The sequence below is a fragment of the Mytilus edulis genome, chromosome 3 (assembly GCF_963676685.1).
Source record: "Mytilus edulis chromosome 3, xbMytEdul2.2, whole genome shotgun sequence".
Lineage (NCBI taxonomy): Eukaryota > Metazoa > Mollusca > Bivalvia > Mytilida > Mytilidae > Mytilus > Mytilus edulis.
The window spans coordinates 56,783,626-56,807,151 of record NC_092346.1 but is presented as its reverse complement, the minus strand read 5'-3'; the positions used below and the strand labels follow the sequence as shown (position 1 = coordinate 56,807,151).

General features: G+C 32.2%; 2 protein-coding genes across 25 annotated transcripts in view; both read left to right on the top strand.

Moving 5' to 3' along the window:
• Positions 1-23,526, top strand: part of LOC139514377 (exportin-1-like) — a 667,034-nt gene that overhangs the window by 274,288 nt on the left and 369,220 nt on the right. The gene's annotated exons all lie outside the window — the stretch shown is intronic.
• LOC139514373 (hemicentin-1-like) overlaps positions 1-23,526 on the top strand; it is an 89,605-nt gene that overhangs the window by 55,943 nt on the left and 10,136 nt on the right. For 17 of the 24 annotated variants that reach the window (XM_071303505.1, XM_071303512.1, XM_071303513.1 and 14 more), the window contains 24 exons: positions 900-1,205; positions 2,340-2,645; positions 2,979-3,281; positions 4,143-4,442; positions 5,160-5,462; positions 6,062-6,361; positions 7,151-7,456; positions 8,013-8,312; positions 8,793-9,098; positions 9,645-9,947; positions 11,059-11,364; positions 12,083-12,385; positions 12,804-13,109; positions 13,732-14,034; positions 14,845-15,144; positions 15,748-16,044; positions 16,921-17,223; positions 17,848-18,153; positions 18,936-19,238; positions 19,434-19,730; positions 20,155-20,460; positions 21,051-21,353; positions 21,966-22,271; positions 23,152-23,451. In XM_071303505.1, the coding sequence (XP_071159606.1) occupies positions 900-1,205; positions 2,340-2,645; positions 2,979-3,281; positions 4,143-4,442; positions 5,160-5,462; positions 6,062-6,361; positions 7,151-7,456; positions 8,013-8,312; positions 8,793-9,098; positions 9,645-9,947; positions 11,059-11,364; positions 12,083-12,385; positions 12,804-13,109; positions 13,732-14,034; positions 14,845-15,144; positions 15,748-16,044; positions 16,921-17,223; positions 17,848-18,153; positions 18,936-19,238; positions 19,434-19,730; positions 20,155-20,460; positions 21,051-21,353; positions 21,966-22,271; positions 23,152-23,451 (7,272 nt within the window). The remainder of the gene's footprint in view (positions 1-899; positions 1,206-2,339; positions 2,646-2,978; positions 3,282-4,142; positions 4,443-5,159; positions 5,463-6,061; positions 6,362-7,150; positions 7,457-8,012; positions 8,313-8,792; positions 9,099-9,644; positions 9,948-11,058; positions 11,365-12,082; positions 12,386-12,803; positions 13,110-13,731; positions 14,035-14,844; positions 15,145-15,747; positions 16,045-16,920; positions 17,224-17,847; positions 18,154-18,935; positions 19,239-19,433; positions 19,731-20,154; positions 20,461-21,050; positions 21,354-21,965; positions 22,272-23,151; positions 23,452-23,526) is intronic. The other 7 variants (XM_071303528.1, XM_071303514.1, XM_071303529.1 and 4 more) reach the window with 1 other exon arrangement.

Sequence of the window (23,526 nt, the reverse complement as noted above, 5' to 3'; positions counted from 1 at the left end):
TCAAATTATTATATGTATTTGTAAATTGGCTAACTATTTTTGTTTTGAATTTATCATTTTTATATAGTCTGTATTTCATGTTTTAGACATAAATAACTATATATAAAATTCATGGAAGTTTACAAAATTTGTTCAGAACCTTCTTCATGATCAGGACATAGTTGGCAGAGGAAAAGTTATATTTTTTCTATCTTCTGCTGATAAATGAACTTCCTGTTTAGATCCCCAAATGATTTATCTTCTTAAGACTTGTACATCTGTCTCAAACTGTTGCCTTTCTTTTAGTTTTAACTTGACATAAGCATTCACCACAATGGTTTCTTTGCAAATTGTATGTCACAACACTGGTAGTAGTTTTTGCATAAACAATATTTGTATAAATTAAGCACTTCCTATTACATGTAGTACCTTAGTGCTTATTTTTAACTAAGAATCACTTCTAGAGGAAATCAACATACATTCATGTAGAAGCTTTCATTATTTTATTTTATCTTTTTATTATTTAATTTATTTACATTTTTTCATTACATTATTTTGTTTTTATTGGTTCATCTAATTAATATTAAGAGTTATCATATATCATTGTCTCAGTTTTTCTTTCCTCATGTATACAGTTATATATTTATGATTTAAATGTTAGTGAAAAAGGGCAGTAACAACAATTTTCTTCTAGTTAGTTGCAACAAATTGAAAAATATTAAAGGTAAATTTGTAAACCTTGTGAGCAGTGATACTTCCTCTTATTATGTGTTTTTTGATAAAGAGGTAATTTGACCCTAGAATTTTTTTTAGACAGGCCCATGTTAATTGCTTGGAATTAAGGACAAGACACCTAAAATAATTACATTCATATCAAATTGTTTCCAGTTCGTTTAATATTTGACTTAAACTATTTTCAGCACCACCTACAGTTACAGTCTTACAACCATCATATTCTATTACTGTTGGAAACTCTGTCACTCTGGAATGTACTGTTTCATCAGTCCTTCCTGTTACATCAGTACAATGGCAGAGAAATGTTGGTGGTAGTATTACTACCATCACATCAACAAGTAACCCAAACAAATATAGTGGTAACACTGTTACCACACCATCTCTCACTATTTCTGTTACGGCCCTTAGTGACACAGGAGATTATACATGTTTGGCCTCCAACAGTGTAGGAACAGGACAAAGTACAGTCACCACTCTTACTGTAACAGGAAGTATGTCATCGAAAAAGAAAACTCAATTCTCTGTTTTTTCTGTTTAACAGTTGACCTGATCCTGACTCCTTTGTTTTATAACTCATCTTATTTATCATATCATTACCTCACCTGGAGCATCTGTATAATTTGTTCTTAACTACTGCTACACTATAGACCGTGTTTTAATTTACAGCATGCAAAGCCTCTAATAAATAGATAGATCATTTTCTTTCACAACTCTCCTTAAACTTTGTCCTATATTCATGCTACTAATTGTTTCTAAAATCTTTAACTGTCCCAAGTTATTATCTACTATTGATGAGGCTTAATTCATTATCTTGGCTATCGGTTCCTGAACTATATTACGGTCTCGAAATGTTTATTTGTAATTGTTAAACCTTAACTAGCTTCCCGAATTTCCTTTCTAATGACTGAATATTTTAAGTCACACAATATATGACATGGGTATTTGACACTGGTAAAGGACTGATCTTTTTATCTAAATCTGTTTCCTTAACTTTTCAATGACTTCTGACTTCGTCTGAGGCATTCTGAGACTTTCATGTCTTGCACTTTCAACAATGATTATAAATTGTTCTTATGACCAGGTTTGCTTTAAAATAAAAAGCTTTTCACATAAATAAAGTTTGTGGTTTTCACCAGTTTGACCATGTCATTGTAAAGGAAAGAAATTTTCAATGTAGTCTACACTTTTTGTTTAATGAAAATATATTTTTCTCAGTAAATAAATCATTTCTAGTTTATTGTTTTATATTGTTTGGACAGATTGATTTCTTTTTAAATTGTGAAAAACTTTGTGCAGCAAACAAGTGTGAGATTAAAATAGATGAGAAATTGGTTTCCATGGAAAGATTTGACAAGCATTGTTATTATCTTGTTCTTTATGACAAAATAAAAGTAAGTTCTTGCATGCTGGTAAGTAGAATTGTATTTTTGGAAATAACATTTTGGGAGTAAATCTATCAAAACGTGTCTATTGCATACAGAGCAGAGGTCTGCATTATTACTTTAAAGTTTAGGATACAATACTTTTATTGGTTTTTTTTTATTGATTTTTAGCTCCACCAACTGGGGTAGAAGAAAAATTTCTATGGTTTAGTGATAATTATATTTGTTATGTTTCATTTTTAGCTGTACCAACAGTTCAAGTTCAACAACCAACATATTCTGTTACCACTGGTAACTCAATTACCTTGGGGTGTACTGTGACCTCCAACCTTGCTGTCAATACTGTTTACTGGCAGAGAAATATTAATAATGTAGTAACAACTATCACAACACAAAACAACAACAACAAATACAGTGGTAGTACTGTTTCCCAGCCATCTCTTACCATCTTTAATGCAGCACAAAGTGATGCTGGGGTTTACACATGTTTTGCCACCAACAGTGTAGGGACTGGACAGAGTACAACTACCTCATTGGCTGTTACTGGAAGTATGTGGTTTTTTATAAATGATTACCAATTTCTTGTGCAATTTGTATCAGTTCTCCATAGTTTTGGGAGGTATTTTCTGATGTTTGTTTCAATAAAATACTGAATAGTGTATAATAACCTTAACTATTTTCCATATATTTCCATGATAAAAATTTACATACATATAAAAATTAGCTACAAGATATACATAAAAAAAAATCATGGTTCAGTTATTAATGCAAGTGAAAAAGTAGATAAAATATGGGTCTGTGCATTCAATAAAGTTTTTCAGATGGTTAATTTAGTAGAAAAATACATCAGGTAAATACCTTATTTTTTGCCATTTTTTTCAGGTATTCCTGTAGTGACTGTATTACAGCCAAACTATAATGTTGTCATAGGTAACACTGTAACATTGGAATGTACTGTTTCGGCAAATCCTTTCCAAACCAGTGTTTCCTGGCAGAAAATTCAGAATGGTGTTACAAGTAATGTCAATACAGGACTTGTCGTTAAGTATTCTGGTTCCACAGTAAACAATCCATCCTTGACCATAACTAATACAGATACAACAGATTCTGCAAACTATGTTTGTACTGCTACCAACAGTGTTGGAACGGGAACCAGTTCTCAAACTTCACTATCTGTTACTGGAAGTAAGTCATTTACTTAAAAATAAATCAATATTTTTCTTTGAATATTAGTTTAAATTATTCAGTTCACCAATATCAATGTTTAGTCCTATTCAACAGCAGAAGGAATTGTTATCCATAGTAGATCCTCAAATAACTATCTCTGTTATTGCAAGTTTCCTTGGTAGATCTTTAGAAAACAGTGTCAGTTATTGCCTGTTATCTGTAATAAGTCTTCAGAAAACTATGTCTGATTTTGTCTGCAATATTATCCATAATTGTAAAAATATTATCCATAATTGTAAATCCTTAGAAAACAATCTGTTATTGCCTGTTATTTGCAGGAAGTCCTCAAGAAACAGTCTTGGTGTTGTTCATTCTTGTTTGTCTTTTGTTTGTACCTCTATATATTCAGAGAAGTTTGGTGATTGTGGTTTGTTTTGTTCCTGTGATTCTTTATGTATTGTGACATTTAAAAACACATCCCAAATATAGAGAAAATCACAAGAAGACACCTTATGTTGTCCATTGGTAATTTTGGTTGTTGGGTTACTGTCTCATTGACAAATACCCCACACCTTCTTTTTTGAATAGGAATGGGCATGGTAAATTGAATGTCTAGTTTAAAATACAATCAGTTGCACATTTAAGTAAAACATGAAGTTTTCTTGCTGAATTAACATTTGTTATTTATTGTTTATTGTGGTGTAATGGGTTGCTTTAATTCTAATTGATGTAAATTTGAAATCTCTTGAAACTGATATTTTATGTTAAAATTATTGGTTTTTCACACAAGAGTCATCTTATTTGAAAATCGTGGTTTTATAAGATGTACAGAATTTTTTGTATTTAACTCATATATACATGTCTTGTATTTTCTTATAGGTATTCCTGTTGTACAAATACCGCAACCATCATACACTGTTAATCTTGCACAAACTATAACAATTACATGTACTGTAACTGCTAATCCTACACATACTAGTGTCCAGTGGCAGAGAACACAGAATGGTGTCACTACAAACATTGGTGTCGGATCTGGTAAATACAGTGGCGGAACTGTAAATTCACCATCACTTAGTATCAACAATGCTGACCTGAATGATATCGGACAATATGTTTGTTCTGCTACCAACATTGTAGGAACTGGAACCAGCACAGCTACTACTTTAAATGTTGTTGGAGGTATGATTCAAAAGATAAAATATATTATTAAATTAAACCAGTGTTTCACACTATGTAGTGTCAAAAGTAGGAATTCAAAAAACCTTTCCTCAGCTTTTTTGTTGTTTTTCATTTTCCTGGGGATGTATGAGAGAGGGGAATGCTAGGGGAGGGTTAACAATATAGTTACTATAAAAGGAAGTATTATTGAATAAGAACTTGAAAATTAAGATCTGTAAAGAAGTTTATTAGATCATTCATCAGGATAACATACATCACATATGGATTCCCATCTGTATGGCATAGGCAACACTCCATTATTGAGGCATTTATTTTTGATATGAAGTTTGATGTGACTGTATTACAAGATCTCTCATTGTCTTTTAATCTATAAAAATAGCTGAATTGACTGCTTTAGTTAAAGAAGACATTTTCCGAAAAGAAAACAATTCTGACATTCAATTGTTTAAGGCTATTGATCTTAAGTTACTTGAGGGTCAACTTTTTTATTAATTCGGTGGATATGGTTCAAACTCCTAGATTTGTACTCTAACGTGTAAGTTAAGAGTCATAATGAGGGCTTTTGTATATTTTTGTAGTGATTAGAGCATGAACTTTTTTGATTCCCTCTAAAAACAATGTGAATATGTTTTTATAAAAGAGAAATTTAATACAAATACTGACTTATAAAAAAATCCATAATAACAGTTTGATTAATATAATACTTAAATGTTATAGATCCACCAACAGTTGTTGTACAGCAACCAGCATACAGCGTGTTAGTGGGTAACACCATTACATTAGTATGTACTGTAACATCTACCCCTGGAGCTACTTCAGTTGTTTGGCAACGTACCACAAATGGTGTTACAACAACAATCAGTTTAGCAAATGCTAATAAGTATAGTGGCTCTTCTGTAAATGTCCCATCTCTGACCATCTTTAGTTCTGCTGAGAGTGATGAAGGAAGTTATGTTTGTCGGGCAACAAACCAGTTTGGAACTGGACAGAGCACAGCAACTACACTTACCGTTACTGGAAGTAAGTAAAATACTTTAATAGAAACTTGATTTAGGCAAAACAAAAATAAATGTTGTATTATATATCTTTTTTGAATTTATTCATGGTTTCCTATGGATTTGTGACGTTTTTATTTTTTTATGCAAATATCAGTTAAATGAAATTTTGTTATTGAGATACAATGTAGACATTAGCAGGCTTGATACATTGGAATATATTAAGGTTGTTTCTAAATATTCTAACTTTAAATATTTCTTTTTTTTGAAGGTTTTATTAAGGGAGTTTAAAATGTTTTGTATATGAAATTTCCATTAATTTTTCTGTATTATTTTGTTAAAGTTTTATAATGACTGAGTGGTTGGTAAAAGTTACTATTGACCAAGTATTACATAGACATTAATTATTGATGAAAAACATTTAACATTATTTGTTTTTAAAAAATGTGAATATTCTCTAAATGGAGATTTTATTTGAAAGTGCAGAACTTCAATCCAATTAACTGAATGTCTTCATGTAACTTAAAGTTGTCTGAATTTAGAATCTGGGAATTTATCTCTGATAAAAGTATGGTGTAGACTCAGATAATGATTTTAATGATGCACATTCATATTTTTTCACAGGTATCCCAGTAGTACAAATTTTACAATCTACATACCAAGTAAACTTTGGCAGTAATAGAGTATTGGAGTGTACAGTTAGTTCAAATCCTGCCCACTCAACTGTACAGTGGCAGAAATTAGTCAACAATCAATTTCAGCCAATCAACTTTGCCAATAATAAATATGAGGGATCTTCTGTTTCTGTCCCATCTTTAACAGTTAATTCAGCTGACTTAAATGATGAAGGATTTTACATTTGCACAGCTACTAATAGCTTAGGAACAGGACAGAGTTCCCAGACCTTCTTAGATGTCATTGGAAGTACGATATTCAATACAATTTTTTATGTAGAAATTATTACATGTATTTTATGTTGCAATAACTAAATGTCACAAAAAAATCAGAATTGTGTAAAATTGAGAAAATATTCAACTATAGACATGTAGATTCCACATCTGCAACAGACAGTTAAATTTTAATATTTAAAACGCGAGGCTTTGAGAGTGGAGATATATCATAATACACGAGTTGAGGTGGTTGAATCTGTTTCTCTTATGATTTTTATCCTTCCTTTTCAAAGATTTGAGGAAAGTTGTGTACTTTTGATGCGACATCATCAGGCATGGTCACCTTTTTTCATGACGCCACAATAAAAGAAAATTCAGCAGAAAACAAGAAAATTTAAAATCACAATTAAATTTCAACCAATCATTTGCCGAGAACAGATTTTTCACTAGTGAGGAGAAATATTTTTCTCACACCGGTCAGGAAATGTGAAAATAGCACAAAAATTAGAGAAAAACAGTTCTGTATTTCAAGGGTAGCGTCTGTTCCTTGATTATTTGGATATCATGACAGTTCACAAATTCAGATTACTGGTGATATTATGTGCACAGGCTTTGTTATGTTGTGACAACATTATAAATACCAGATCATAATCATAGTTTGTTGGCAACATGATGTAGTTATATTCTGAAAATGATGTTCATAATTATGTATATATTAAAATCAAAAATCAAAAGCAGGGCAGTAATTTATATTTTATAATTTCTTAGGACTTTTCCAGCTTATTTTAAATGTCCAATTATTTTGTTTTTATTTATACTTCAGATATTTTAACTGTTACAATTCAGCAGTCACAATATGCTGTAACCATTGGTCAGACAGTAACCCTGGGATGCACTGTGACTGGTTCCCCTGCTTCTACCAATGTCTATTGGCAGAAAACAGTAAATAATGTTGTTACAACCATTAGTAGTAGCACCAACACAAATAAGTATAGTGGCTCCACTGTAAGCACACCATCACTGACCATTGTCAATGCTGACCAGAGTGATGAAGCCACATACGTCTGCTTTGCTACCAATGGTGTTGGACTTGGTCAGAGTACACAAACTTTCTTGGACGTTACTGGAAGTAAGCTATATTTCTTGATTGTTCTAAAAATGTTTTTGAATTTGTTCAAATATTTTTATTATAAAAATTTGAACTTAATACATGTGATGTAAGATATAGCATGTTAATATTTGTTTTTTAACAATGGCTACAAGCCATGTCTAAAGAAAGAACAATGTAAAACCCACTTGATCTGTAGAATAATATCTTCATATATTTATCAGCCTCTCTACAGTTTTGTAAAAAAAAATGTGAATGAAATAACTTGAAATAAATTTTTTGCCAGATTAAAAACTAAATATTGGAGGAATCTCACAATAGTAAAGTACCAGTAATAGACTTTAAAAAAACAAACTTATTTGAGGTTAAAGTCATGTGGTAAACTAATTAAGATGGTTTAAGTTGTTTCATGTTAACAAGGTTACAGACAATAATTTGACTGATTGATTGATGATCGCTTTATGATGTATCAGTGGACAGTAATAAGAGATTGAAGACATGAATCCTAAAAGAAAGCTGAATAAACTGAAAAGAAAACTATTAGTTTAAATTAGATCATCTATTTTGTTTTATTTAGATGTACCATCTGTACAAGTTCAGCAGCCTCAGTACAATTCAAACTTTGGTTCAACTGTCACTCTGGTCTGTACTGTTACCGCCAACCCTGCTCATACTACTGTACAATGGCAGCGTGTCATTAATAACCAGAGAAGTAACATCAACATAGGTCTGGCCAAATACACAGGATCTACAGTCAATACACCATCACTGACCATCAACAATGTGGAACTAAGTGATGAAGGCAACTACGTCTGTACAGCAACTAATAGTATTGGTACAGGAGAGAGCACACAAACATTCTTAGATGTTGTTGGCAGTAAGTTTTATAAGTTGAAACTAATGGTATCATAACAAAAAAGAGCTCATATCTATTATACATGTCTGACTTAAATATTTAGAATGTTGACATCTGTTCTCTATTTTTTCTAGTCCTATAATTAGATGGAAATCAGTACGATTTTGTCCAATTTCGCAAAATCTCTGCTTTTAACCTAATTGAGATGTAAAAATCAACACTTTGAAAAAGACCTTTGTTGAACATAGTTCTATTTATCTTTCTCACATGTCTTTTTATAAACTTAAATATTTTTTTATCTTAAAACAATGAACTTAATAATTGGGGCCAAATATGACCTTTACCGATCTTTTTTTAAAGTGAACTTTATAAAATAAATTATCACATGAGAAAATAAGTATAGAAGTTTGACATACTGTTTCTGACACCAAATAATACACACATTTTATGATAGATATTGTATACAGCAATAGACTCTAACTATACTGGTTTATATTACAGACACCTTAACTGTACAGATTCCACAGTCTACATACTCTGTTCTTCTTGGTCAATCACGAACACTGGAGTGTTTGGTATCAGGATCACCATCAGCAACATCTATCTATTGGCAGAAGATTCAGGGTGGTACAACAACAACTATTAATAGTAACACCAATACAAACAAATACTCCGGAGGAACTGTTGGTACACCATCTCTAACTGTATTGAATGCTGTGCAGAATGATGAGGCTAATTACATCTGTTTTGCCGTTAATGCTGTTGGAACTGGCAACAGTCAACAGACTTTCTTGGATGTTACAGGAAGTATGTTTGCTTGTTATATTAGGCAATACCAGTTTTTTTTCCATGTTTATTATCTGTAAGTCTTGCCATGACATCTAATTTTGTAATGGTTGAAAAAAAGCATCCCGTTTGAAAGGTTTTACATTACTTATTTTGGGGCCCTTTATAGCTTGCTGCTTGGTGTGAGCCAAGGCTCTGTGTTGAAGGCCGTACCTTGACCTATAATAATTTGTTTTTATGAATTGTTATTTGGATGGAGAGTTGTCTCATTGGCACTCATACCACATCTCCCTATATCTATGTATGTACTGTTGTAGTATTTCATCATATGTGTACCAGTAATGGTTAAATATGAAAAACTGAATCTGGGAACAAAACTGATAATCTAATCACGTAATCAGTAAATTAAACTGATAAACTGATAAACTAAATCAGAGAACAAAACTGATAATCTAATAAACTGAATCGGGGAACAAAACTGAGATGTCAAACATTGTTGAATATTTATTAGTTTGTATTCCTTCTTGCATATTTATGAAGTTAAGAAATCTTAATTTATTATTTCAGATGTACCATCAGTTGTTATTCAACAAGCCCAGTATTCAGTCTTGATTAGTAACACTGTGACACTAGGATGTACAGTGACAGCCAACCCAAGTCACACTACAGTTTACTGGAGGAGAGTTATCAATGGAGCCCTTACAGATATTACTGTTACAAATAATAACAAATACAGTGGATCTACAATCAGCTCTCCATCATTAACCATCTTCAATGCTGATAATTCTGATGAAGGAAATTACATCTGTTATGCTGATAATTCCGTTGGAACTGGACAGAGCTCTCAAACTTTCCTTGATGTTTTTGGAAGTAAGTGATGATTTTATTAAACAATGCAGATATTTTTTGGGGTGGGGGATTTATACATGCACATATCCATCTGCAACACTTAGGTATATTTATTTTTCAAAATATACAACTGTGTCTCTTTAATTACAAAAGTAAATATCCCTTTGCTGGGATATTATTTCATGACTTCCCATTTTATTTTATAAATGTTTGGGAAAAAAAATTGTCTTTTAATTCTTATATCAAACAAAGAGTTACTTGACTACAAAAAATGGATTTCCAACATACATGAAGTTTTTCTGAGATAAAATCAGGTACATAGATTATCTTCTTCAATATTTATGCAATTCTATATAGTCTAATGCAAAGATATACAGTGAAAGAGAGGCAATTGATACAATAGGAACATTCAATAATTCTATATAGTCTAATGCAAAGATATACAGTGAAAGAGAGGCAATTGATACAATAGGGACATTCAATTCTATATAGTCTAATGCAAAGATATACAGTGAAAGAGAGGCAATTGATACAATAGGGACATTCAATTCTATATAGTCTAATGCAAAGATATACAGTGAAAGAGAGGCAATTGATACAATAGGGACATTCAAAATGACACCATGGCTAAAAAGACAAACAGACAAACAGCAGAACACAAAATGGATGAATCTAATCAGTATTATAATATATTTACCAATAATTGAACTATAGTATTTTTCTTTTTTTATGTCCTATTTATGGGCATTATCATGATTATAATGATTATGTTTTTTGGTCTGTGTGTTTGTCTGTCCGTACGTTCGTTTGTCCGTCTGTACGTTTGTTCTTGCGTCGCGCTTCAGGTTAAAGTTTTGGTTAAAGTTTTTGGTCGAGGTAGTTTTAGATGAAGTCCAATCAACTTGAAACTTAGTACACACATTCCCTATGATATTATCTTTCTAATTTTAATGCCAAATTAGAGATTTTCCCCCATTTTCACGGTCCACTGAACATAGAAAATGATAGTGCAGATAGGGCATCCGTGTACTGGGGACACATTCTTGTTTTTGTGGTAATATTCAGTACACTTGAATGTCATCTCTGATGGTTTTTCCTCATCATTAAAATATGTTTTTCTTCTTTAAACTAGATGTACCAGTTGTAACTGTATCCAGCTCATCCTACAGTATCAATCTAAATAACCAAGTCACTCTTGGTTGTACTGTCACAGCCAACCCAGTTGAGACATCTGTGTACTGGCAGAAGATTAAAAATGGTGTGACCACAACAATTAATTTCAATACAAACACCAACAAATATGGAGGATCTAGTGTACAGAATCCATCCTTACAAATCTTTAGTGTAGTGGAAGATGATGAAGCCACATATGTCTGTTTTGCTGTCAACAGTGTTGGAACTGGACAGAGTTCACAGACCACCCTTACTGTTATTGGAAGTATGTATAATTTGAAGATGGGGCTACCTCAATCACTTATATCATCTTGAAAGAGAAACAAGCATCTGCATGTGATATACTGTTTTAGTTTGTTTGGATCCCATTTGACTTTCATTGTTCCATAGTGATAAAATAGAATTTAAATATGTCCTATTGAATGTTTTGACCTAGTAGAGTAATCAGTACCCTATTGAACCATAGAAAATATTGCACCATATCAATTTCAAATAATGCTAGTTATTCACAGAGAAAGTAGGCTATAAACAATTTCAATATTGAAAAATATCACAATGGTAGACTCCCATACATGTCCTAAATGCATTATTTCCAAAAATACAATCCACTTTTTTCCATAGCACCATACTTTTAAGAGCATAATTTTTTCAGAACGACAAAAAACAAGAAATGTATTGACAAAAAAATGAATACATTTTTATTGTCACATAAGTACATGAAGTACATATATTGTTGAAAAAAGTAAAATTACAAAAATACGGGACTCTGTGGATAATTCAAAGAGAAATTCCCTAATCAAAAGGCAAAATCAAAAGACAAAACACATAAAAAGAATGGATAACAACTGTCATATTCCTGACTTGGTACAGTCATTTCTTGCAGTTACCAGTATTTCATAAGGACCTAGATTCTAACAATTTTAAAATTAGAGTTCTATTTGCAAATCTGATAAAATTCTTAATCATATTTATTATATTTTCAGGTATCCCTTCAGTTGTCATTCCACAAAACCAGTATCAAGTCAATTTTGGTAACACTATAACATTGCAGTGTCAGGTAACAGCTACCCCACAACACACTGTAGTAGAATGGAGGAGAACAATTAATGGAGTCACAAATACCATTTCTGTTACAAACACCAACAAATACAGTGGTTCTACAGTTGCCACTCCATCTCTGACAATATCAACTTCAGCGAGCAGTGATGAAGGGTTCTACACATGTTATGCTACCAACAGTATTGGGACAGGCAACAGTCAACAGACATATTTAGATGTTGTCGGAAGTAAGTTTTGTATGATTTATGTCTCAATAACAAAACATGGTGCCACAAATTGAATTGCTCAATAAATATTTTTTATAGTTTCTTTGATAGATATACAAATACATCTAGCTTTAAAAAGTTATAAATAGATTAACAATGCTTGCATCTTTGATAACTGATATTATTGCAGCTTTCTTCTATGTGGTCACTGTTTAAATGATGATTGAAATTAAAGCGACCTGCTGGTTATTATGAAAATATGAAGATGTTGTTTGATTGCAAATGAGACAACTCGCCATAAGAGACCAAATGACACAGAAATTAACAACTAAAGGTCACAGTAAAGTACAGCTTTCGACAATGAGCAAAGCCCATACTTGCTGATTTTGCCTTCTTATTTTAAAATAAAAATTTAAATATAACTTAAATATATTTCCAGCTCAACCAACAGTAACAGTACTTTCCAACCAGTACTCAGTTATCTTAGGTAATACTGTTACATTGGAATGTCAAGTTGTTGCCACACCTCAACACACCTCTGTACAATGGACAAGAGTGGTCAATGGTCAGTCAACAAATATTAACATGGGAACAGGAAACAATAAGTACAGCGGATCCACAGTGAACGGTCCATCTTTGACAATCTCATCAGCAGCTAATTCTGACGAAGGCTATTACACATGTACTGCCACCAATGTTGCTGGAACAGGATCCAGTCAACAGACATACCTTGATGTAACAGGAAGTAAGAAATGATTTTCTTGTTCACACTGTAAACCAACTTATTTATCATGGATACCAGTTCATGGTATATTTCTAAACATCTTTTGGGTGTTTATACAACAGAAATTCAAAGTTTATCATTTTCATGACTTGAGATTAACCATCGTTTTTGTCCTATCAAAAATACTTTGTTCTAGAAAAATTAGTTGATTTACAAGTATATCCACTTATGTGCAGCTAAAATGACTTTAAGGTACATGCAATGAATGCTTTTTTCCTGATATTTGTAAGTTATATATGATAGCAATTTATATCTTGGTGATAATTTGTTAGCAATATATAGGAAATAGTTCTGTAGATGTGGATTTATCTTAAATGAAACTTTTAGAATTTTTGTAATTGATATGTGATCAATCACTGCTGAGAGAAGACCATACAGAACTATGGTGACATTTAATTTCCTGAAATATTTATTCAACTTCTTGTACAGTCTCCAAGATGATTGTAGTTTCTCAAAAAGGGTATGTTTAGGTGAACAATTTTTTAAGAAACTTAATTTTAATTTTTTAATTTTTATAGATTTGACATTAGATTTTGATAATTGAGTAAGGATGAATATTTGATTATTTATTACATTTTTATAGATTTACCACAAGTGGTTGTTTCTCTGCCACAATATAATGTTGATATTGGATCAACTGTCACACTTGGATGCACAGTGACTGCCAACCCTACTCACACTGTGGTGTATTGGCAGAGAATTGGCAATAATAATGTCGGAACCAACGTTGACATGAACAATAATAAGTACAGCGGTTCAACAGTCAACAGTCCATCACTGACAATCAATAATGCTGCTTTAAGTGACGAAGGAAGCTACAGATGTTATGCCACTAACAGTATTGGTACTGGACAGAGTCAAAATACTTTCTTAGATGTTGTTGGCAGTAAGTTTTTTTACTAACAATTTTTGATTGTCCATTTGTTTGATGTTACCAATTGGAGAATTGCTGACTATAGAATTGTTTACTATAATTGATTAATGTAGAATAATAAATTATTGAGATTATTTTTCTTCTGCAAAAAATTGTCAAGACTTAAACCAAATTTTGGGAAAAGAAACATGCCTTTTTGTCACTTTTAACGTTAGGTCATTCACTTGTATGTGAGATTATTTTTAATTATTCAGACAAGTTTTGTATTTAGTAATCTTTGGGCTTGACCAAATAGTTGATTTACTGTATCATTGGTTTGTTAACACTGAGGTTGTGAATTTGAAACCATGCATGTGGTAGGTGTGTTCTACTTCAATTTAATTGACTAGGATTGGTAGTTTTCCTGCCAAATGTAATTATTCTGTGCGCTCTAGTTTCACTACCAACAAAACTGACCACTAATAGTACCTGCACTGAGGGTCATCTTTGAAAACCAGCAATCAATCCCAATCAATCATTTAGTAATCTAATTTTTATCAATGATATCTCTACAATAATAGAGGGGGCTAAAAGAATAGAAGTTTTATTATTGTTATTGGATATGATATTTTCTATATGCAAAATGTTTGGAAATGGGATTACAACTAGAAAACAAAGGTTTCTAATGGGAAAAGGAGAGGAGTTATTGAATGTTTACTCCTTGATCAGTAAGCACTCTAATTTCTGGTAAATTAACTGTTCTAATATTGTGGGAGTGGGTCATCCATGTACTATGGACACATTCTTGTTTACTGATATTAATTACTGCATATTTTTTTCCAGATACCCCAGTAGTAACTGTTCTGAGCAACCAGTACTCTGTGAATATTGGGGCCAGTAGAACTCTTGAATGTACTGTGACAGCATCACCCACTCATAATAATGTATATTGGCAGAGAAACATCAATGGGGTATCTACCACAATTACTATTAACAACAATAAATACAGTGGTTCCACAGTTAGTAATCCTTCACTGACCATTAATAATGCTGATAATAATGATGAAGGATTTTACATTTGTTTCGCTACCAACAGTGTAGGACTTGGACAGAGTGCCAACACATTCTTGGATGTTCTTGGAAGTAAGTTTATATACAATTACAACCAAAGCAATACATATTTTAACCAATCTTAATGCACTCATCTTAGACGGGAAACATTGTGTCTGTTCATCAAAGTGTATGTCAGTATGATAACTCAAATATCATCCACTTTTTGCAGAGCTGCTAATTTTTTTCTTCATTCCATTAAATCCATCAGTTGTAATTTTGAAGACATTACATGTTGAAATCAAACATTACATGTTGAAATCAGGTGAAAATGATTATTTTTTGTATGAAGTCACACGAAGTAAAGTGTACTTATATAAGCAATACTAATTCAATAACCAAATACACATGTACTGAAAAATGATTTATTTTGGAAGATATATAATTTCACAATTTCAATGATGATATCTCTTTGCAAGGTTTTATATTTTCTTTTTCTTGCTCATGATTCTAATCTCCTTTAAACATCAAATTAACATATGAAGATATTAAAATTCACAAAATTTTATATTCATTAAAGAATTGAACACTGCTTTTTATTAAAATTTATTGCGGTGTAAAAATGTTGACTAAAGTACATTTTGTTTGAAACACAGAAGTAGAGTATATTTAACAATGTTTAAATGTTTTTTTCAGGTACACCTTCTGTTGTCGTACCTCAGCCTACATACTCAGTTAATTTCGGAGGAACTGTAACTCTGACCTGTACAGTATCAGCCAATCCTGCACATAACAGTGTATATTGGCAGAAGGTCGTTAATGGTGTTTCTCAACCAGTCACTATTGGTAACAGGTATACTGGATCAACAGTTTCAAGTCCTTCTCTAACTATCTCCAATGCTGTCCAGAATGATGAAGGATTCTATGTTTGCTATGCCGTAAACAGTGTTGGTACAGGAAACAGTCAGCAGACCTTCTTGGATGTTCAAGGAAGTAAGTGAAAAATGATGAAATCAGTGTTGAATATATGCAGTGTCTCTTAATGTGATAACAGGAATAATTCAGTCCCTACCTGTAATCGATCTCTCCTACTTGCAAGGGCCTGAAGTCCTAACATGTGAAAAAAACTCTTCATGAATCCTTGATTTTGAATGGTGCCCTGTAGAAGAGGTGACCAATCAGCAATCAGCATAATATAATTGAGATATGTGAATCCTGAGCTAATTCTAAATGATTGATTGAAGATTTTTCTTTGTCTATGCATTCAGGTGTTAATGAAGTAATCATGGATAAGCAGAATATAACCACTGAATTATTAGGGTTATAAATGTGTATGATACTTTGTTTAGTGCAGGCATACTAAGAATTTGTTTATTTTCTTTTATTTCAATTTTTATGGATGGAGACAAATGACAAATATTTTGAGGGTCCTGAATTACATGGTTGAATCATAAAATTTTAGTTCTAATAAAGAGGGGGGGCAGGACCTTTTTCAGGATGTCTGGATCAGGTGTTTTTAAGCTCGGGATGTCGGGATTGATCCTTTCTGGATCCGGGAATACTTTTTGAGTTTCGGGATGTCAGGATTTGAATTTTTTTTAGTTCGGGACCTCAGGATTTCGGGATCAGGACCCCTCTGACCCCTCCATCCTCCCCCCCCCCCCCAATAAAGTGACATAAATTGTATTTTTTTGAGTTTTTGAATATATGGTTTTCTCCTATCGCACATATACTTTTGAATCCACAGTATACCAGGTAAAAACACTTAATTGTGTACTTCATTCTTAATTAAATTTTTTTAGAATTGCGCCTTTTTCTTAATTGATAACCAAAACAGAGAGTTAACGATGGATTTTATTATATTTGTAGATGTACCTGTTGTTCAAGTGCTTCAAAACACATACAATGTTCAAGTTGGAAATGTTGTGACCTTGCAATGTACAGTGACTGCAAACCCTACACACACTTCAGTACAATGGCAGAGATTGGTTAATGGTCAAACAACAACCATCAACCTTGGATCTGTTGGCAAATACTCAGGTTCTTCTGTCAACACACCATCTCTTACTATAAACAATGCTGCTAACTCTGATGAAGGCTATTACATCTGTCAGGCTACTAACTCTGTTGGTACAGGTCAGAGTTCACAGACCTACCTAGATGTAACCGGCAGTAAGTATTGAATGTAATTGAAACTCTGAGAAATGCTATATTGGTCATCCAAACCATTAGTTCAATAAATAGACATGTTATCTGATGATATTTACACTGAGTTATTGAAACTTTGTTAGAGATGACCATTAATGTGGTAGTTGGGCAGACTGGTGTTAAATTCCATTGGTCAGACATTTTTTTAATAAATGAGGATTATATCTTTAAATTAGAAAGAACCCAGCTATCCCTTTCCTTGGTAATGGAGCCTCTATGTGGTATTATAATTGAAAAGTTTGAAAAATTTTGAGTCTACCGTATGGGTACCATTAGTTGTTCATTTCTTTGTCAATTGGTCTCTAGTGAATAGTTGTCTCATTGGCAATCATACCACATCTCCTTATCTTATAATTAAAAATTTGAATCTAATAAAAAGGATATAATTGTTGAGTTACAATTTACAACAATTTACTGTTTTTAAGGAAAGTTGCATTACAATTACCAATAAATTGATTCTTTTTAAAAGTTTATTACCATAACCAAAAAATTGTTTCTTTTTAAAAGTGTATTACAATAACTTATAAATTGTTTCTTTTTAAAAGTGCATTACAATTTTTATACCAATTACGTTTTTTCTATTCAAAGGTATATTAACAGTTGTTGTTGCTCAATCACAGTACAGTGTTAATTATGGAAATGCCATCACCCTGGTATGTTCTGTCAGTGGAACACCATCGGCTACATCTGTGTACTGGCAGAAACTGAAAAATGGACAAACAACTACCATTAATTCTAACACAAATACAAACAAATACTCAGGATCATCTACACAAAATCCATCACTTACCATCAATAATGCTGATGATACTGATAGTGCTACATACACTTGCTTTGCTGTTAATTCTATTGGTCTTGCAAACAGCCAGCAGACATCCCTCTCAGTTGTTGGAAGTAAGTATTTTTAAAACTTATACATTTTATTTTATTTAGGTTAATTTACTTTATATGACTTCTCCATTACTGAATCTGATATATTAACAAAATCATACTCAAACTTGTTTGTTTTGATTGGTTAACAACATTCTTGACAGTGAAGGATATCCAGATGTGGTAACAGTATATTATGTTTTACAAATGTTTACAGTAGAATGCATTGCGTGTGTAGGTAAAGTTAGAACTTTTGGTTTTGTATTGTTTTCACATGCTTGTAAAAAGTGTACCTTATAGTTATATTTATGTATGTTCTCTATAACTATGTAATTGTAGTTTTATGAGAAATAAAGTATTCATTTTGATCTTTTGTGGATAGTTGTCTCATTGGCAATCATACCACATCTTCTTTATTATATTCGTATATATTCGTATTCGGTTAGTTTGCTTGTATTTTATCATTTTTTTAAACCTTTTGATGTTTTTTATGGATTGTTACGAAACTTGGACAGAATCTCATCTTCAACTTCAAGTTCAAAATAAAATATCTTAAAAAATGTTTCAGTTTTATTTAAAATGTACAGTCAACATTCCACTTTAACACTGATACAACGGAATCCTTTACCAATTTTTGAAAAAGTTAGATCTGGAATGGAGGTTATAGTTTGACCTACTGTATGATGAAAAGGGGCTACAAACACCTTAAACTGTTTTCTGGAATGTAATTAAGAGAAAAACACATACAAAAATTATGTAAAGAAAGATCTCTTCTATTAACATACATATCTCATTTATGTTCACAGATCTGCCAATAGCCACAATTGGTTCAAATCAATACGCTATCATTGTTGGAGGATCTGTAACACTAGGATGTAGTGTTAGTGGCAATCCTGCTGTCACTTCTGTACAATGGACAAGGGAAGTTAATGGACAGAATCAGAATATAGTCATTAGTGGTAATAACAGATATAGTGGTGGTACCGTCAACTCACCATCCCTGGTCATCTCTAACGTGGCCAATAGTGATGAAGGATATTATAGGTGCTCAGCTACAAACATTGTTGGAACAGGAGTATCTCAGCAAACATTCTTAGACATAACTGGAAGTAAGTCAACAATTATACACTGTTAATTCACAAATTATTGAGGCTTTTTATCATTTCACATAATGATACTTTAATATTCACCTAGTATAGTTTTTAGCTGCATTCATATAATAATTGTGTGCTTTTATTTGTGATTTTATGTTGAGGAAGAAAGACTTCAAGGTAATAATTATAATCTTTTTTTATCCTTTTAAGGCATACCAATTGTCACCGTTCAACAAAGCCAGTATAGTGTTACTGTTGGAAACAGTGTGACCTTGACTTGCACAGTGACCTCTAACCCTGCACATACCAGTGTTAAATGGGTAAAAACATTGAATAATGCAAACACTGATGTAGAAGTGACCGGCAGGTTTAGTGGTGCTACAGTCAATGGACCATCTCTGACCATTAGTAACTCAGTCAATTCTGATGGTGGATATTATACATGTTATGCTACAAATAGTATTGGAACAGGACAGTCACAAAGTACCTTCCTGAATGTCATAGGAAGTAAGTCTTATTTATTATTACTTACATTTAAAACTTCCATCATTATTTTGAACTTTTTGCAAAGGTTACAGAAAATGGGAGAGTTGAACCATTTCTTTTTAATCAAAGGAATATATTTAACTATCTTAATATGAAATTTATTTGTACATGCAAGGCTTAGAATAGAATATATCATTCTGCTACAATATCATTTCTGTTTCAAGAACTGGTTCAAATAAAATTTGTTTTGAGACAAAATATATGGCTATTCTTTTTCAACTGCAATTCTTAACATCTTTTAAAGTAAAATACTTTTGGTTAAAACCATTATTTTTAATTGATTTGGAAACAAGACCAGTGCTCCTATATAAATCCCATTTCTCTTTCATTTCCCAAGTCCAAAAATAGATATACAAAACTATATGATACACTGATTTATTTGCAGATGCTCCACAGGTTAATATTCTTGCTCCCACATATAGTGTTAATGTAGGAAGTTCCGTTACACTCCAATGTTCTGTATCAGCCAACCCTGTACACACATCAGTCTACTGGAAAAAGATAGTTAATGGTGTTGCCCAAGATATAAACATGGGCACAGCTAACAACAAATATGGTGGTTCAACAGTAAGCTCACCATCACTGACCATTAGCAATGCAGTTGTTGCAGATGAAGGATACTATGTATGCTATGCAGAGAATTCTGTAGGAACTGGCCAGAGCTCTCAGACCTTCTTAGATGTCATCGGAAGTAAGTTGTTTTACAAAATCAGAAGGGTGTCCAAGTTATCACATAATCACAAATTTTTGCGGATAAAATCACATAATCATTAATTATTTTTGAAATAAGATATTAAATCAAATAATCATAAATAAAGTCCTAAATAATCAAAACTTAAAGAGGAGGCTGAGACGTATATCTTTTTACAAGTACTGTCAGGATTGTTTTGCAATGTTTTTATTATTGTGAAAACTATACCTGGATAAGTTTTGAAAAGTAAAGTCTCACATTTTGACTTTTGAAAGCTTTATTTCTATGGAGTATTTTTCGAAATCTCAATATTTTATCTCTCATTTTGTCCATTATTCAACATACCACATGGTACCAATATTATCTTTCAAAAATTAATATTAAAGTATTAAACCTCTATAAGCTGTTTGTTGTTTTCTATGATGTTGGAAGCAGGAAACCATTACTAATTTGATCTTGAAAGGACCACTGAATAGTATTAGTAGTGTAGCATATTTTTGTGGATTTTAGGAATATAACAAAATTCACATCCAAATGACTGTATAACTCTTTATTTGATAATATAATTACTATTTCTATTTGTATTTCAGATGCACCTATTGTCAATGTTCTTCAAATATCGTATTCTATCAACATTGGAAGTGCCATTACATTGGGATGTACAGTCACATCCAATCCTGCTCATACTAGGGTATTCTGGCAGAGGATTATAAATGGAGCTGCACAAGAGATTACTGTGACCAACAACAACAAATATAGTGGATCAACACTGAATACTCCATCTCTCACTATAACTGGTACCACAGCAGCTGATGCTGGCAGTTACAGATGTTTGGCTGAAAACAGTGTTGGTACAGGACAGAGTCAGATAACTGTTCTCAATGTAGCTGGAAGTAAGTTTTAACAGTTACTATGGATTCATATTTATTCATTGGATAATATTTTCCATTGATTTTATGGGTAAAAGTGAACCACAAATTTGAATTTTTCAATGAAGTAAAAATTTTCTGCAGGCTTGATGGTAGACTTTGAAAAAACCACTCAATAAAATGTCTAAACTTTATGTTTTTCTCAATCTAAGAAAATTGGTACCCATGAAACCTCAGTATAGCTAAGTCATTATAGTCCATGGCCTAGGCTATGTACACTTTACAGTTTATAAGAGAAAAAATAAGATTACCTGGCGTTATCACTAAAATTTAAAAAAAAATACTATTCGACATAGAAATCAGGTAAATTGAGGTAATATGATACAATTTTGATATTTAATATGTGCTTAATGATCAACAGAATTATGATGATTTTGAGATTCTACATGTTTCATAACCCAGGCAATTTGAAAAAAAAGGTTGTTTCATGTGAAAGGTCCTGATAAGGTTTTTTGAAACATTTAGTAATGTCAGATCCTGTTTTAATATAGTACTGACTTAGTCCATAGATTGTATCATTCAATTCCCCTATATAACAAGTGAAACTAACAGAACATTATTTGTAACATTTTTCAGATGTTCCAACTGTTGTACTTACTCAGACATCATACACTGTTGGTTATGGTGACACATTGGTAATTGGATGTACCGTTACATCCTCTCCTGCTCATACCAGTGTATACTGGCAGAGAATAAGTGGTAATGGTGTCACACAGACCATCACTGTACAAAACAACAACAAATATTCTGGTTCTACCATACAGACACCATCCCTCACTATCTTAACTGCTGATGGTAATGATGTCGGAGAGTACATTTGTTTTGCTACCAACTCTGTTGGAACAGGTCAAAGTTCAAGAGGAGTTGTAGCTGTTACAGGAGGTTGGTACTTATTTAATTAATTTTTTTGGGGGGGGGGGGGGGGTTGCTTTTCTTATGTGTTAAGATAACACTTACTAGTAATATTACTATGATTTATGAAGAAAGATTAATTAATGGAGTAAATAAGTTGCTGGTATGAGCTAATGTACAGTAACTAGTGTTGAACGGCAACAGTTTTGTAACATACCTGTACATTAGCATATTAAGGATATTGTAAAGTAATTGAAATGATGAACTGGAACTTGGAAGCAAAAAATATATTTGACTTTATAATATCAGATTTGTGAAAGAAAAGTGTAAAGATTTAAAACATGAGAATCATTTAGGAACATGGTATTTTAAGCACATTATAATGTTTATGAAATTAAATTTAGTATCTTTTAAAATTTGTAATACAATATGACTGTAAGATCAAGATATAGTAGTCAAAAGGTAAGTATTAAGATTGAGATGACATTTTGACTGTAAGATCAAGAAACAGTAGTCAAAAGGTAAGTATTAAGATTGAGATGACATTTTGACTGTAAGATCAAGATACAGTAGTCAAAAGGTAAGTATTAAGATTGAGATGACATTTTGACTGTAAGATCAAGAAACAGTAGTCAAAAGGTAAGTATTAAGATTGAGATGACATTTTGACTGTAAGATCAAGATACAGTAGTCAAAAGGTAAGTATTAAGATTGAGATGACATTTTGACTGTAAGATCAAGATACAGTAGTCAAAAGGTAAGTATTAAGATTGAGATGACATTTTGACTGTAAGATCAAGATACAGTAGTCAAAAGGTAAGTATTAAGATTGAGATGACATTTTGATAGGGGAACATAACCATATGTGAAGTTATCATTAATTTTTCTCTCTCTCTCTCTCTTTTAACAGCTGCTCCAACTGTCAGAGTTTTAAAGAGCTCCTATAGTGTACAAAGAGGTAACCCCATCACTCTAGAATGTGAAGTCACTTCCTCTCCAACTCATACAAGTGTTTACTGGACCAGAATAGTCAACAGCAATACTGTTACTCTCACCATGACAGGAGCTAAATACGGAGGTTCAACTATTAGTTCACCATCATTGATCATATTTAATGTGGAGGACAGTGATGAGGGAGCTTACATCTGTCATGCTACAAATGGAATTGGAGCCGGTCAAAGTTCACAGACTTTCCTCAATGTCGAAGGATGTAAGTAAAATGTTATATGAAATTACAAATGGTTGTGATTTAGATATTGATTGTCCCATTTGGCACCTAGAAGAG